Raw genomic sequence first — 17,662 nt, 5'->3', positions numbered from 1 at the left:
TGCAACATTTGCCCAGTCCCATACATACACCATTCAGCAACTGTAGACCACTAAACTGGCTAAAGATATATTTATTCTTCCTGATTTCCCTGAGAAGTTGACTTCATGATCAGTTTCCATAAACTTGCAAAACAAAATAAACAAAAAACAAAAAACTTATGCTCAACATCAAGTAAAATAAATGGTCTGAACATTTATTACCATATAACCACATATCTGTATTATAGATCACAAAACTAAATTTTAAAATATTAATTCTATTCAAATTACTAAAACTATGGTCTAAAGAACCAATGCCAGGAAAATGAGTTTATAGGAACATAAAATTTTGAGATGGCAAAAAGTATTCACTCAACTCACTCCTACTTCCACAACAGGGTATTCTGCCCTTGCTTAAGGGTAAGGAATCTAAGGAAAAGGATAAGGCAATGAAAATAGTCACAGAAGAACCTGAGAACGATGCCAAGATAATGAGTAAGTTCCTAGAGTTCCATGTGCTCAAATAACTGCTAGAACGCCATACCACAATGTACACTATTTAACCCAGTGTAGGATTCTAAAAAAGACCAGTGACTACGTTCAAGTGGAAAAATAGTAAAACTAGAACCATGGTACCAGAATATTCAGGCATAATTTAAAAACTGGTACTCAAAAGCAATGAAGAGAGCATGACTTTATTATGTTTAAAGGTTCTTCAAACAGCAGGAAGGGGAGGGGCACTCACTAATGAGGGTTTCATATACAGAAATGGAGCACACATAGGGCAAATGAAATAGCTACATAACCAAGTATGTCCCTTAAGTAAGTACCACCCTTCCCAAGCCATCAAACAGAGACCTTAAGCAACAAGAGCCTGCACATGGTGTTGTACTGCCTTTAAGAGCCTGCTCCCATCACCACCACCACATACCCCATCAAGCACTGGCAGGTTTCTGCTTTGACACTCAAGCATAAAAAACCATAAGCTAGAGATCACAATCCAAGGGCTAGAGAGATGGCTCAGTGGTTAAGGGCACTGACTGTTCTTCCAAAGTTCCTGAGTTCAATTCCCAGCAACCACATGGTGGCTCACAATCATCTGTAATGGGATCTGATGCCCTCTTCTGGTGTGTCTGAAGACAGCTACAGTGTACTCATATAAATAAAATAAATAAATCTCTTAAAAAAAAATCACAATCCAGTTAGGCAGCACAATTTTCCTTCCTTTTATTCTTACACTTGCAAAACATCTAGTACCTAAAAACTGTCTCCAGCTGAATTCAGAGTGCTTGCCTGAAATGTATAAGGCCCTGGGTTCAATCACCAGTACTGGGGGTAGGAAGGAGACACATACATCTATCTGTGCACATTCATTATATATACCTTACTTCTTCAGTTGGTTCTTCTATCAATAAGGTAAATTCAAATATGAATCCATTATGATTACATTTCTTCAGTATATATTTCTTATACTACTGATTCCCAAATTTCTGAGGCTACCAATCATCAAAGTATAAGGAAATTCAGACAGTGCAATGCATTAACATGATCACATCAAGATCATCAGTCAAAGTTTGCAGAGTAAGTAATACCACTGTCTTAGAGTTTGCTGTGATGGGACCATATGACCAAGGCAACTCATAAAAAGAAAACACTTAATTGGAGCTGGCTTATAGTTCAGAGGTTCAGTTCACCATCATGGCAAGAAGCATGGAAGCATTCAATCCTACATAGTGCTGGAGGAGTTGAGAGTTCTACAACTTGATCTGAAGGCAGCAGAAGGAGACTGTCTTTCACAGGCAGCCAGAAGACTGACTTCACACTTGGTTTAACTTGAACTTATGTATGAGACCTCAAAGCCCACCTCTCCACAGTGATACACTTCCTCCAACACGACCACACATACTCCAACAAGGCCACACTTCCTAGTTGTGCCACTCCTTACTGTCCATTCAAAAACATGAATCTATGCGGGCCAAGCCTATTCTAATCACCACATTCCACTCCCTGGCCTCTCCATAGGCTTGTAGCCATAACATATGCAAAATACATTTAGTCCATCTACAAAAGTCCCCATAGTCTATCACAGTCATCTCTTAACTATAATACCCTATAAAATCAAAAGGCAGATCACATATTTCTAATATATCATGGTATAGGATATAGATCTCCATGTCTGACATACAACTCCTTTCAGCTTTGTTGATTCCAACACAATGCTTTCTCTTGGGTTGATTCCACTCCCTGTTAGCAAATTTCCTCAGCAGATATCCCTCAGCTCTGGCATCTCTAACATCTTTAGGCTGCCAACTTCACAGCTTCTTGATTCAATATCTGGGATCCATACATGATCTTCAGGGCTCCTCCAAAGAGCTTGGGTCACTTCTTCAGCTCTACCTTCTGCAGCATTCCAGGCTCTGGCTGTCTCCACTCCATTGTTGTTGCTATTCTTGGTGATCATCCCATGGTACTGGCATCTCCAAAATGCTGGGGTCTTCTGCTGCTACTAGGCTTCACCAATAGCCTCTCACATTCTCTCTCCATAGTGCCAAGCCTCAACTTCTTTGCTTGACCCCCTTCAGTCCTGGGACTTCAAATGGCACTGAGGCTGCACCTTCACCAATGGCCTTTCCTGGTCTCTCACAATGCCAAGCCTCAGGGATTCTCCATAACCCCTTTAAAAACCTGTACCATCTGGGTGATTCTTACCAAGTCTGGCTGCCAGCACAAGGACTCTCTCTGGAACACAGTTTATTTGTACTCTCAGAAAACATTTCCCAGATTTCTGCTGATGCTGGTCTTTTCTTAATCACCATTCTTAGCTCCAGCTAACCAGCATCAATTGTCCCAGTAACCCTTCTATTCTTGACTCTCAAACAGGAGCTGGAAAGTTCCGCTGGCTGGGACAGGAATATGGCCCCCTTCTTCTATTACATCTTCACGAGCTTTCCATTTTCGATGATTTCCTTCACTGCCTAAGCTTGGCTGTACTAGAACTTGCTCTGTAGACTGACTTTAAACTCAGAGATCTGTCTGCCTGTCTCCTGAGTGCTGGAATTAAAAGCATGTACCACACCTGGACCTAAGCTTCTTTAATTACTTTTCACAAGATCTTTCTAAGTATGGCCACTATGGTATACCCTCCATTTCTGGATAGTAATTCATTCCAGATATAGCAGAGTTGGCAACTGAGAATAACCATCACAATTCATCCTGTGTCAGTCTGACACACGATATCTCTTTATGTCCAAATGAAAACAATAACCAAGTCATAGTTACACATAACATGATTTAACTATCCCTCATACAACTGCAAAGACAAACAATAAGCTGAGCTGGGCGGGACCTTGCCCCAAGGTCACTACTTCTTTAATTCCATTTAACATCTTTGAACATAGGATTTAGCTCCATTTCACTTACTGGTGCTCCTCTAACCTTTGAACCAGATGTTTTGTATTTTTCCTTTCTCAGTTTGCTACATCTGATCAAAAGGCTCTTCATAACAATGATCCACAGGACAGAGTCAATGCTAAGCTGTTTTGATATTTCCTTTGCCAATGCAATTAAATCTCTTCATCTTAGCCTCAGGCAAACTCTTCAAATGAGGGCAAAAAGCAGCCACATCCTTCACCAAAATATAAAAAGAACGATCTCTAGGCAACATACTAAAATTCTTCTCCTCTGAAACCTCTAGAGCCAGGCCCCAAAATTCCAATTCAGCCTCAGTACAACTGTCTTCCATGTCCCTGTTAGTATGGCCCATTAGCCCAAAGCTCTCAGATCCACATTTCTCCAAACATAATCACAGTCAGGCCTATCACAGCAATATCCCAGCCCGCGGTACCAACTTCTGTCTTACTCAGGGTTTCATTGCTGCTAAGGGACAAGATCAAGGCAGCTTTTATAAAGGAAAACATTTAACTGGGGCTGGCTTACAGTTTCAGAGGTTCAGACCATTATCATCATGGCAAGAAGCATGGCAGCATACAGGAAGATGCGGTGCTGGAGAAGCTCAGAGTTCCACCATCTTGATCCAAAAACAGCAGAAGAGGGGACTGTCTTCCATACGCAGCCAGGAGGAAACTGATTCTACACTGGATTTAACTTGAGCTTATATATGAAACTTTAAAGCCCACCTCCACAGTGACACTTCCTCCTCCAAGGCCACACCTACTCCTAACAAGGCTATACCTCCCAGTAATGCCACTCTTAATGGACCAAGCATTCAAATAAATCCATGAGCAATCTCTATTCTAACAACTAATATACAGAATAGCTATTTAAAAAACAAAAACCTACTTCTCTTCAGCCCTTACATCTGGTATTTATACACTCTCACTTTTTTCTAAAGTTCTAAGTCTTGGGACTGTGATTAGAAGCTTGAAAATTCCTTTCTTAGTGTTTCTAAGCCAATACATACAGCATTTATGTATAACTTATTCTGGGGCCCACTTTCTCTAGAACAGGTTAAGTCTTCTGACTTCAATATCACTCAGAGGTAACATCTTCCAGAACATCTGCCTGGTTTTTAAAGCTATCCAGCTCCTGGGCTTGCTCTTACTCAGTCTATTGAGCAATGACCTGTCCCGCCTCAGAACTTCCCTAACAATCCCATAAACTACATCAGTTCTCATTATCTTTGTTCAACCCTCAATTAGAAAACTCTGTAAAACAGGACCCAGCACACTTAATTTTGTAATTTCCATAACATTTGTCATTAGTGTTGGTCAATTAAAGTAACTGTACTTCTACAGTTTGTACTTTACAAACTATACTTGGGAAAATAATTTACTCATACAAATGTGCCATTTTCTCTAACTCAGAAATTTTATGTCAACATATTTTAAGTAACATCAAGGGTAATGGCAGAAATATAGGGCATTTTAGAATACTGTATTTATTTGGTTTTCACACCCCTAAATCCAAACACACACTAGGCCAGTACTTACTTGATACTGTCTGTGCAACTGAAGTAGCAGTTGTTGTGGTAGCTGTGGTGGAGGATGGGGTAGAAGTCGGTGTTGACGTGGACACTGCAGGTGCTGGGCTACTGGTGGTAGGGGTGGGAGCGCCTACTGCTTGTGCTTGGACTTGTGCCTGGGCTTGTGCTTGCGCTTGGGCTTGGGCCTGAGCCTGGGCCTGAGCCTGGGCTTGTGCCTGAGCCTGGGCCTGAGCCTGGGCCTGGGCCTGGGCCTGAGCCTGGGCCTGGGCCTGGGCTTGTGCCTGTGCCTGAGCCTGGGCCTGGGCCTGGGCCTGAGCCTGAGCCTGAGCCTGAGCCTGAACCTGTGCTTGGGCTGCAAGCATAGGCGTTAGTTCTGATTGCTGAATAACCTTAACTCCATCTGGCTTGGTCCATGCAGACTCACGAGTCCGAGCATTGTAATAATAAACCTGCAGAGGAAGAAAAAAAGTGATAATCACAAAATCTAGTATTAAAAATGTTAGTATATTTTGTCTTAAAATATTTTAAAGAAGCCTTAGAAAAGGTTAAAAAAAATATTCATAAGTCTATTTCTATAAACAGAAGAGAAAAATCAATGGCATACTTTGTGCAGGAAGTTAACAAAGGCCTGACATTACCTTTGTTGAGAAAGTCTTGCTGACAAAATTGGCCTTTGACTAACATGTAAGAACTATACCTGAGATTACCACCACTCTCTTCCAAGTTAGAATGTATCCTATGCCTAAACCATGTATATAAACAGTAGTCTTTTTTTTTCTGGGAATATGGAATTTTAGTATATGCTGAATAGTACTATATGACCAATCTCTAATGAAAATCCCACCAAAAACATATAGGTTCATGTGAGCTTACTGGTAGAAAACACTTCCCATGTATGGTTACCATCCCTCTCTGAAGAGATTAACCATGTAGTCTCATTCCTTCCGAGGACTTTGGGAAGCTTCAGTCTCTTTTCCTTCATATTTGACTTCATGTATCTTCTCCTCTGTGTTTTGGATCCTTTCACTGTAATTTCAGCTATAAGCTCAACTACATGTTGATCCCTGCTAATGTTTCCCAAGCCTAGAGATGGTCTTGAAAATTTGTGATATCATTTAAAATATGGCTGGGCGGTGGTGGCGCACGCCTTTAATCCCAGCACTTGGGAGGCAGAGGCAGGCGGATTTCTGAGTTCGAGGCCAGCCTGGTCTACAGAGTGAGTTCTAGGACAGCTAGAGCTATACAGAGAAACCCTAAACCCTGTCTTGAAAAACAAAAAAAAGAAAAGAAAAAAACCATTTAAAATATAGACCTCCATGTGACCTTGTAACTGCAGCAGAATCTAATACAGGTCTTCCCAGAGTCACATCCTTGGAACTGCTTGAGGCATAGGGTACCACAATCTCAATCTACCAAAGATTCACTACTTTGCCACCATAAAAACAAGTTGAATATGTTCTGTAATTTACCTTCCCATCTGGAGTTTTATTTTCTACCCATATCTCCTCAGTGGGAGGCAGTGCTGGAGCACCAGGAGCAGTCCCCGGAGGCATTCCTGGTGGGAACATCATACCCGGAGGAGGAGGCATAGCTCCCATGGGTGGAGGCATGAAAGGTGGTCTCTGTGAAGTCAAAAAAAACAATTATTATCAATTATAAACGACTTTATTTCCTTCAGATTACATTAAATTATAACTGAACACAAAAATAAAGAACTATAAAAGCAAACAGTTGTATATTCAAATACATTTGACTACTGCATGAGAAAATGATTAATCTGTAATAAAAATGATTAATAACTAGAATGTCAAAATCTTGACAGGAGCTAATTTTAGGTTATACCATCATGAGTAAACTTTATGTTCTTCATATTTCACTGTATTTTACATGCACTAGACTACTTTAAAAGAAAATTGATGTTTTTATTTTTGTAGTGATCAGGATCAAACCCAGGGCCTTATACGTGCTAGGCAAGTATTCTATTCCTGACCTACATCCCAACCCCTTATGTTTTAATACTAAGTTTATCAATGACTTACAACTCATCTACGGTAGATACTAATGATAAACAATATTCTACAAAAATCATACAGCAAGAACCCTTCGCTGTTTTTTACTTCAAGCAAAAATATAGTTAAAAAGCTATTTCCTACTCTATTTTTCATGCAGTAGTAATAAAGTTTATCGTTTTAAATGTTGGTGGGTTTCAGAAATACAGAAAACAATTATCCACTTCTTCAGGTTTCATTTGTTCTGCTCTGGTCTTAGTATTGGGGACTGAACTCAACCCTTGCACAAGCCTCTCAGTGGAAAGCTGGGAAATCAACCAAAGATAGGACACCAGTCTTGTGAGTCAACAGAACCTGAAAATTCCTCCACTGTTATTCTTCAGTAACAACTAACAAGATCCCATGCCAAGCTGTAGATGAAGCCAGAAAAGCTGCTGTTGCTGCTGCTGCTGCTGCGATGATATCTATGCCTGGTAAAGTTAAGGGTAAGGAAAGACTCTTCAAGAATAAGTTTAAGAGCCAGGTGTGGTGGTATACATCTTTAACTCCAGCACTCAGGAGGCAGAGGCAGGTGGATCTTTGTGAGTTGGAGGCCACCCTGGTCTACAAGATGAGTTCCACGATAGCCAGGCTACACAGAGAAACCCTATCTTGAAAAAAAATGAAAAGAATATACTTCAGAAGTAATGAATACTAGAACTGTCATTTTGAACAAAGATTAAGATGGTTCCTATAGTTTGTATATAATATGAAAATTCAATTTACAAAAGCATCTTAAATTGGACAAGGTACTTGACTCCACTTTCCTCTAAGCTCTCCCTGCACTGCCCTACTCCCTGCTTTGTTGAACTTGTTTCTGTTACTTCTGTGGGATCCTGTCTTTCCAGCACGAACACAAACTCCATTTATCAAAGTTCTACCCTAAATTTATATGTAGTAAACTTCTAGTCAGTGGCTAAAAAACTGGATCTTTCCAATCTTCAAGTAAATAAATGCCACATCCCTCACAGATAAGCTTCCACTTAGAATACAAGTTTAGCCAAGTACAATGGTACATGTCAACAATCCCTGCACCCAGAAGCTAAAGCAGAACTATTCCATGCTCAAGGCCACTCTGGAATACACAGTGAATTGAAGTCCAGCCTGTGCTACACAGCAACTCCCCATCAACTTAAAGGAAAAAAAGTAAGGAAGGAAGGATGAAAGAGAGAAAAAATCCACCTCTTTATACATCCCAAATTTTTACTTAGAAAAAATATCATAATAACTCTTTTTCTAATAGTAAAATATTTGGAGAAAGAAAGAACTATTATCCAAATCTATTTCATTCTCCAAATTCTACCCTAGACATCATTTCTAGAAAGAATAATTACTGAAGAATATATATTACATATCTGCACCTATTAGATACTTGCTAGCAGGACTGAGATGGCTCAGTGGTTAAGAGCACCGAATGTTCTTCCAGAGGTCCTGAGTTCAATTCCCAGCAACCACATGGTGGCTCACAACCATCTGTAATGGGGTCTGGTGCCCTCTTCTGGTGTGTCTGAAGAGAGCAATGGTGTACTCATATACATAAAATAAAAATAAAGAGATTTTTTTTTAAAATTTAAAACACCAAACAGAAAAAAAAATACTAAAAATAAAGATGCTAGCAATATAAACCATGAAAGATATATAAATATCTTCCACTCAGTATACTAAAACTTTAAAGTCTTTTTCCTATACAGAAGACAGGTTCAGAAGATAATTCACAAAATTATTAAGGATAAATACAAACTAGTCTATTAAAATCAAGTTTTCTGTCACTTAAGTTCCTGATCTGATCCGCATATTAATAACTTAAGGAGCAACAGAAATATATGCAGACATCTCCTTAGTAAATTCAAAGTAATTAAAACTTGAATTTCTGCTGAAGTATCTCACATCTACAATCTCAGCATTTAAGAGCTAAGGCAGGAGGATCAGAGTAAAGTCAAGGCCAGCCAGAACTACAGACTGAGAATTTGTCTCAAAAACTTAAAAAACAAGAACTGAGTCAGTGGTTAAGAATGCCTACTCCTCTTCTAGGGAACCCGAGTGTGGTTCCCAGTATTCATGGCCAGTGATTCATACATGCTTGCTAACTCCAGCAGAGGGGATCTAATGCTCTCTTCTGGTATGCACGTGCGCACGCACACACACACACACACGCACAAAAAAAAAACTTTACAACATAAAACATTTAAAAACTGAAATAGATCTTTAGGGGCTAGAGAGACAGCGATTTCCAGCACCCACATTGTGGCTTACAACCATCTTTAACTCCAGATCGAAGTATTGGGTGCTCTCTTCTGGCCTCAATGGGTACTGGCACACCTGCTGTACAATTACATACATGGAGGCAAAACTCATACACATAAAATAAATACAGTTAAAAAAAAAACTTTAAACACAAATAAATAGAATCAGGATTTTAAGGCAAAACCTGTATATAAAATTGATACTAATACCAACTAATACCAAAATGGCAACCTCTATAATTCTTTACCTGGAGGTGTGGTGGGCCCATGGGTGGAGGTATTCCTCCTGGGGGAGGCATTGGTGGCATATTAGGATCAAAAGGAGGCCGTCCAAACGGGGGCCTGGGTGGTGGAGGAGGGCCTCTCATCATGCCAAAAGGAGGAGGTGGTCTCATGAGAGGTGGCGGGCCTCGCATCACGGCATTTGGTGGGGGAGCTGGGCCTCGGAACCTCAAGGCCTGCTGTTGAGCCATCCTGTGTGAAAGAACAGTGAACAGAGTCTCAAAATTACAAAAGTAGTTACTCAATACTGAATTATAGAAGTTTTCAAAGGGCTCAAATGCAAACAAGAGTTGGAAAGTCTTACTTTGCAACTACTGGGTAAAAATGAGGTGAGAATAGAGATGAGGGAGAATATTTAGATGATTTTAAAATACCTTCCTACAATAGTACCTACAGTCACATTGATAGAATGAAAAAAAGAAACCCACACTTATCAGAAAATGAAACAATACTACATTATCATAATTAATGTTGTCTACCTAAGGACAGATGATTAAGTATGACCGAGAGACACTCCACTCAGTCCAACCAAGACTATTCAACCTCTAATAATGAATACAGAATGTTCCTGAACAGTCAGAAGACTCAACAGGTAAAGGCACTTAACCACCAAGCCTAGTGACCAATGTTTTGATCCTCAGATCCACAAGGTAAAAGAACCTAGTCACCCAAGTTACCCTCTGACCTTCATATTTATGTGGTAGTTTATACATATACATGCACATACATCCACACACACTTTTAAAAAATGAATGTTCTGGACGGGTGTTACTCAGACATATATGTGTCATATAGAAAAAGTTAAAGACGGCTAAAGAACCACAACCCAACACTATCTCTGGTTTATACAAACAGAGGCAACACTGTATAAAAAATTGCAGGATCTGCTGTTCAGTGAAGAATCAACTTAGAAGTTGATACCTAGGTTACTTCTGTAGTTTCAGAAAATACACAAATGTATTTAGGGGTAAATGCTCCAACTTTTTATTTGTTTGTTTGTTTGCTTGCTTGTTTTGGGACAAGATTTCTTTGTGTAGCCTTGGCTGCCCTGGAACTAACTCTATAAACCAGGCTGGCCTCAAACTCAAGAGAGGTAAGCCTGACTCTGCTTCTCCTGCTGGGATTAAAGGTGTGTGCCACCACTACCAAGCTCTTTCCAAGTATCTTAACCACAAGCAGCTCAAAATTAAAAAGAGCATTCATCATGCAAATAAAGCAAAAGTCTCCGTTTTATATAATTTTTAAAGTCTGAAATATCATTTTTTGTTTTTTTAGTTTTTCTTAACAGGAGTTTCTACATAGCCCTGGCTGTCCTAGAACTCACTATGTATGTAGACTAGAATGGCCTCAAACTCACAGATATCTCCTTGCCTCCACCTCTTCTCCACTCCCCGAGCACTGGAATTAAAAGCATGAACTACCAAAGTTGTTCCTCGAGGGCTGATTAAATGCTTGCTGCCCTGACTGATGACCAAAGTTTAATCCCTGGGAGCCACACAAGAGGAAAACTCCTGCAAGTTGTCCTGACTTTCACATATGCAGAGTGGCACACATAAAATTATGTAAAACTATTTTTTATTAGAAGAGAAAAGATGTAATCGAAGACATTTCAAATATCATCTGTCTGAAGAAAGCCTTTCCTTCACGGTTCTGGACAAACATCTTACTGTATTCTCTTCATGGCATTTGAACAAATAACTGTCATAACAGCATTATTGACCTTTGCCCTACGTGATTAAAAGAACCATCCCTAAAAGTGCTGAGTATGTGCCAGGGAGAATACTATGCTCTTTTCAAATACTGCTACTTACTAACAGTTCTATGAGGCTATGAGGTGAACACTAGTGGTAATCCCATTTTACAGGTAAGGAACTAGAGTACAGAGAAGGAAATACTCTGTCCAAACACTCAGCGCTAGTTCAGTGGTAAAGCAAGGCCAGCTTTAAATATTCATGGCCAGGCATAGTGGTGCACTCGGGAGACAAAGGCAGGCAGATTTCTGTGAGTTCAAGGCCAGCCCGGTCTACATAGTGAGTTCCAGAATAGCCAGAGCTATATAGAGAGACCATACCTTGAAAGCAAGTGCCAGTGTCCTCCTGGAAGCCCCTTCAGAGAGGAATTTTGTTCACTCATAAATCTCCAGTGCATTGTAAGGTCTAGGGCCCATTAAACACTCATAAATGGTGTTAGAGAGGTGGCTCAATGGTTAAGAACAGTGGCTGCTCTTACTTAGAGTTCACTTTCCAGCACTCACATGGCAGCTCATCACTCTGTAACACCAGTTCTAGCAGATCTGACACCCTCAGACATACAAGCAGGCAAAACATCAACACACATAAAATAAAAATAAATAAATATTCATGGCCAGGCATAGTGGTGCACTCGGGAGACAAAGGCAGGCAGATTTCTGTGAGTTCAAGGCCAGCCTGGTCTACATAGTGAGTTCCAGAATAGCCAGAGCTATACAGAGAGACCATACCTTGAAAACAAAAGGAAAAAGTTTATATAAACCAGTACATATTTTGGTGATACTGCCTGCACCAAACCTACCACACAAGGATGAGACACAGAACTTTTTAAATAATTATTTCTATTATAGTTAGGAATGATGATTAATGGCTACAGTTCTAGCTATTCAAGCATAAGAGGTAGGATGGGCATAATGGTAAACACTTTAATCCCAGCACTTGGGAGGCAGAGGGAGGAGGATTTTTGTGAGTCTGAGACCAGCCTGGTCAACATAACAGCCAAACTATCTACATAGTGACACCAGGCAGTGGTGGCACATGCCTTTAATCTCAGCTCTCAGGAGGCAGAGGTAGGAGGATATGAGTTCAAGACCAGCCTGGTCTACAAGCAAGTTCCAGGACAGCCAGGGGGCTACACAGAGAAACCCTGTCTCAAAAACCTGAAAGAACTATATAGTAAGATCCTGTTTAGGGGAGGGAGAATGACTGAGAGAAAGAGGCAGGAGGATCATAAGTTTGAGATCACTCTAGGCAATCCAAGATCCTCACCTCTAAATAAAAGGAATTTTAAAAAGAAAACATGCTTATTAAACTTCAACTTGCCAAAGTCAATTAGAGTTCCTACCTAGATCTTTTGGGATGCTAAAGTCTGTACATTACACACACAAACCACATTTCCATATTCAAAAAACTAGATTAACAATAATATTCTTATGCATATCTGAATATAATCAGGGACTGGAGAGATGATTCAACCATGAAAAAAAAATATATATATATATATATCTCTGACGTTTTTTCCCAAAATCCTTATAAAAATGTCAAGCATGGTGGTGTACTTCGTGCTTTGAAGGCAAAGAAAGGAAGATTCCTAGTACTTGCTGGCACCAATGTAGTCTAACCATGAGTTTAAGGGCAGTGTGAGACCCTATCTCAGAGGAAGTGGGCTGTCTTCCTGTAGATGACATCTAAGGTTGTCTTCTGTCTGCCACACTATAACAGGCAGATACAGACACGCAGATGCACTTTCTCTCCCTCACACACCAACACACAAAATCATTAGCATCACAAGCTCTTCTCCTCACTCTGAATTCTGTGCAGCTTTCCTACATTTTCCAACTCTGCTTTCAATTACCCTTTATGCTCTGAAATTCTTTACATCACAGTTCAATTCTGTTAACATCAAAAGAATTCCAAATTAACCAAAGTGCCTGTCAAGAGAACGAGAGACTAAAAAAACCACTATACCAGGTGTATTTAACCAACAAGCCTATGCTGCAAAGGTCTGACTGAGTAGGAGTCAAAAGCAACAACTAACTGTAAGTGGGAAGATGTGTCTTCTGCCAGCCACTACTTAAGGAGTATCTTTTGGGGGTAGGCGAATAGGGGAGGTATAGGTCGTATCATCCTGGAATATCTTTAAGGCAAACTTAACCAGGAAAAACAGTTTCAGGCTTAGTTTAAAAGGTACCTTAGCCTAGCGGTGGTGCACACTTTTAATGCCAGATTCAGGAGGCAGAAACAGATGGATCTCTGTGAATTCCAGGCCACCTTGTCTACAGAGCAAGTTCTAGAACACCCAAGGCTACATACACAGAGAAACCGTGTCTTGATGAGGAAAAGGAAGGAAGGAAGGAAGGAAGGAAGGAAGGAAGGAAGGAAGGAAGGAAGGAAGGAAGGACTTAAACTTACGATATTCTTTTGGTCAGTCTTCCCTTCTTCAAAAAAATCTAGATTAAGTATTTCTTTAAAATTTCATACTTCGCGCTTCCAACTCAAAATTAAGCATTTGGCCAGCATTTGGCCTCTAGAACCATTAAGCCATACCAGCTGTTTTTTATCAGGCTAGTTATGTAATTTCCACATCTGAATTTTCTACCATGTAAATGAATGAAGACTTCAAATAAAAGCTACCTCAGAGTTCTGTTCAATGAGATAATCCCTGTCAATTTAAGGTAATAGCCAATACACAGTAAAATATGCTATCATTTTTCAATTATTCCTAATGCTTCATAGTGCTTTATCCATATAAGGCACTTAGTTAATTTTCCAGATTTCTTTTTAAAATCTGCCATTAATATCCTGCTGCCATAGTCTATTGTTACTGTTTTCTGATGTCAAGTATATGTAGAACTTGAGGTTATACACTGCTTCCAACATTTCCTCACCAAAGTCTGCAGTGAGGACTAAATAAACAGATGAAGCACCTGGAACAGCAAATGACAGAAATGCTTTGTAAAGATGTTATTACCCAGCTATTATCAGGCCTCATTTTACCTGGACACTGTGGACATTTCCAGATTCCAGTATGCCTGATCATCAAATACATCAACTTCATCATGTTGTAGCCTGTGCTCACAGTTAGTTCCCTCTGCTTGGCATGTTCTCCCCACATCTTCATATGACTGTCTACTGTTCATTATTTAGACTGCACAAATGTCATCTCGACCTGTTCCTCTAGCCTCTGTCTCACAAGCCATCTCTGAGCCATCACTCATTCTGAGTTTTCAAGTAAAGCAAATGCTATGAAGCACTCCATCACTTGTCTTTACCCATCCCTGTACAGTTTCTTTTAGTATACTGATACTATACAATACTGTTTAATAATGATCATGAACCCTGGACACTTCCTAGTTACCAGGATAGTTACGCGGGCATTTTCTGTACTCTTAATTTTTACAGCAACCCAAAATGAGTTTAATGCCATTTTTTACAAAGGAAAAACCACCAGTTAAGGCAGCTACTCTCTAGTAATACCAGAGTAGTGCATTCCTGTTTTCACCAGTGAGGAAATCCAGGTCTGAAGTACCTTGTCATAGTATCAGCAGTTAACAAACTCCAAAAGATACTTTCATGGCCCTCAACCAGAGGATATGAATGACACTGGATTTCTGAATTTAAAGCATTTGCAGGGGACTTGAGACCCTATATCCTACCACTTCCAACAAGAAGTCTATTTGCATAAAGAGAACTTGCCTTTCTTTTCTTTTTCCCCCAAAACAAAGACCAGGAAATACAAATATATTTTTCTAGGAGTAATCTATCCAAATAAGCAAACTCCTTAGAGAAAATCTTTTACCTGAATAGGCAAGAAACTAAAGATGCTACGTACATACACAGGAGGCAAACAATGAATCAGTACAAACCCAACCAACAATCTCCACAGTGCTTCATATCTACAGGCTGATTTGCTCATTTGTTGGGGCCAGTTTAGTTTCAAATTTGTACCAACCTCAATTAAACCAGAAAGTCTATAGAACCAAAGGACTTTTCCCCTTCTAACAAGGACCTACCCAGTAACTGTCACAGGATTCGTAATAACCAGTAAGACAACAGAGTGACCATTTCTCAATACAGGTTATTTACCGCACATCTACTAAACATCTTATTTCTCGGATTCTATGATAGACTCCATTATAAAACATATATGGGATGCAAATGCAAAGCAAATGCAGTTTCTGCCATAAAAACAGCCACATAAATAGCTCATTTATCATAAACTCTCTACAACGTGCTCAGGATGTAACCTAACCGGCCAGAAATTTACCACCCTCCTGTCTCAGCTTCCTGAAAGCTGCGATTAGCAAGTTTGCCACCACACATAGCTCCACAAGCAATTTCTAAGCCCAGAAGCTAAGGAACAAAATACTTGCGGCAGGCTATTTAATTAAAGCCTTATTGGAATCAGCTTTGCAATAATGTCTATGGAGTCTAGACTACCAGGAATAAGTCTCCAAGGCTATTACTCTTAAGGTTGAAGACACACTGCAAAGCTCCCCAGGACTCTGAGACTAGCTAAAGTAAACTCTTGAGATCAAAATAAAAAAATAAACTTTCCATCGATAATACTGGGAGACCCTGAAAATGTACTCTAGTCATTCACTACACATGTATGGGAGTGAAAAGATTCAAGATTCATTTCCTCCGAAATAAGACAAAACCTTGTTCCTGCCAAAGAAGGAATTTCTGTGTGTGACTTTCTGAACCTGAAAGCCATTATTTTCTTCTAAGCAAGACTAATCTCCATTTCCTTAGAAAATTTCACCCAGAACTCTAGAAAACACGAGTCCTCAAAATCAACACTGCTGTCTTCCTTTTAAACAGTGAAAGGGGCACAATTCAGATTGGGAACTGAATATCTGAAATGGCATTTTTTCCCATAGAGGGAAATAAAATAAGTGACCTCTTTTTTCTCCTAAAAAAAAAAAAAATCAAACAAAGAGAGCGCATTTCCCGACCACTCTGATCAAACTTTAATCACGAAGGGTAAGGTACTGAGTGAGGTTATGGAAAGAAAGGTCACTGCCTCTGTGAGTCTGGGGCGTGGGTAGAACGGGACGAGTCACAGGCTAGGGGGCCCGGACAGACCGAGCCACTTCCTGGATTCACAACTCCAACCTTTGCTCGTTCTACGGCCTCAACCCCTCTGAGAAGTCCCCTCGACTACTGGGTGGACGAGCGACTGTCCTGGCACCACCTCTGGCCTGTGAAAAGGGCCTGCAACTCCTCCAAAGCCGTGTTGTGGAGAATCCGGGGAAGGGAAGACTTGGAGAAGCGGCTTCGTGGCCCTGCAAACGGTCAGGGCTGCGAATCTTCACAAAAGAAAACGAATCGGAAACGAGGGTCGGAGGAAAGCAGCGGGGCTAGGGAATGTGGCGCGGGAGGCCAGGCGGCGCGAGGCCGCGGAGGGCGTGGAGGAGGCCGCGGCGGGTCGGGCACTCCGGCCGGGCGGCGGAGGGGAGCGGCCAGCCGGGCCCGCCATGGCAGGCGGGCCGCGGCCAGAGGCCGAGACGCGCCCATCAGGGCTGTGGGCCTCGCAAAGGACGCAAATGCGCCCCACCACGCGCAGGAGGCCGCAGCCCAGCCCCGGCCCGGCTCTCATTCAAGCCGCCTTCCCTTCCCCCTTTCGCCAGCCCCACGCGGTCCGGCCCCTGGCCGCCGCGACCCCCGTTCCCTCCGTCCCCTTGGGTTTCCGAAGCCAGCCCCAGCCCCTGGGGCGCCAGCACGCTTAGATGTGAGGGAAGGTGGCACCCTTTACCTCAGCTCCCCCGGGTTGAATCGCTCGCCTTCCCCTCCGTCCCCGCCACGCTCCGCCATTACAGACAGCCGCGTTCATCCACCCGCCGACCCGGCGTTTCCAATTGGTCGGAAGACTCGTCAATCCCACGCACATAAGGCGGGACTTGCGGAGATCTATATGATGATTGATGAATCTAGTCATCAATCTTGACGTTGGGGCGCCATTTGTTTTACTATTGGACAAAGGGCCCGCCGACTTTGAAAGCGGTATTGAGACTGTCAGTTGATTGGCCGCTTGGGGGCTTTATGGGAAATGAGACTTTGGCAAGGAGGAACAAGTGGCGCCCACTTGCGGCAAAAAAAGCTAGGTCCTCCCAAGTTCCGCCCATCCTAACGTAGCCACGTGTCCGCGCGGCTTCCAGGCCAGATGTGGAGCCATATTAGCCACTAATAGCTCAGGCCGAGACCTTGTGCGTTATATGAACCAATCGAAATCGAACTGGGTTACGCCTAAACCAATTACCGAGTAGCTAGGGAAAGCAGTATTTCTCATCCTTGCAATTAACAAGAGGCTTAAATCACTATGCTGTATATGCTTGTTCTTAAATAATTACAAGCATACCTTCCAGCTCACCTAATCAACTGCAGGCTAAGTGTTATATAATTTAACTGCACTAAAAT

At 41.4% G+C, this 17,662-nt stretch overlaps 1 protein-coding gene across 4 annotated transcripts in view; it reads right to left on the bottom strand.

The window, feature by feature from the left end:
* Positions 1-17,098, bottom strand: part of Tcerg1 (transcription elongation regulator 1) — a 65,155-nt gene extending 48,057 nt beyond the window's left edge. For 2 of the 4 annotated variants that reach the window (XR_003712604.1, XR_003712605.1), the window contains exons 1-4: positions 17,001-17,085; positions 9,461-9,686; positions 6,391-6,543; positions 4,929-5,370 (exon numbers count right to left, since the gene is read on the bottom strand). Coding sequence is in view for 2 of the 4 variants with exons in the window: in XM_028777148.1 (XP_028632981.1) it covers positions 4,929-5,370; positions 6,391-6,543; positions 9,461-9,686; positions 17,001-17,059 (880 nt within the window). In the remaining 2 variants the exon portion in view is untranslated. Of the gene's footprint in view, positions 1-4,928; positions 5,371-6,390; positions 6,544-9,460; positions 9,687-17,000 lie in introns of all 4 variants that reach the window. The other 2 variants (XM_028777148.1, XM_028777149.1) reach the window with 2 other exon arrangements.
* Positions 17,099-17,662: the final 564 nt, after the last annotated feature.

The sequence above is a fragment of the Grammomys surdaster genome, unplaced genomic scaffold, assembly GCF_004785775.1.
Source record: "Grammomys surdaster isolate TR1022 unplaced genomic scaffold, NIH_TR_1.0 278, whole genome shotgun sequence".
Lineage (NCBI taxonomy): Eukaryota > Metazoa > Chordata > Mammalia > Rodentia > Muridae > Grammomys > Grammomys surdaster.
Note: the sequence above shows the minus strand (reverse complement) of the source record. Positions and strands in the feature narration are given on the sequence as shown.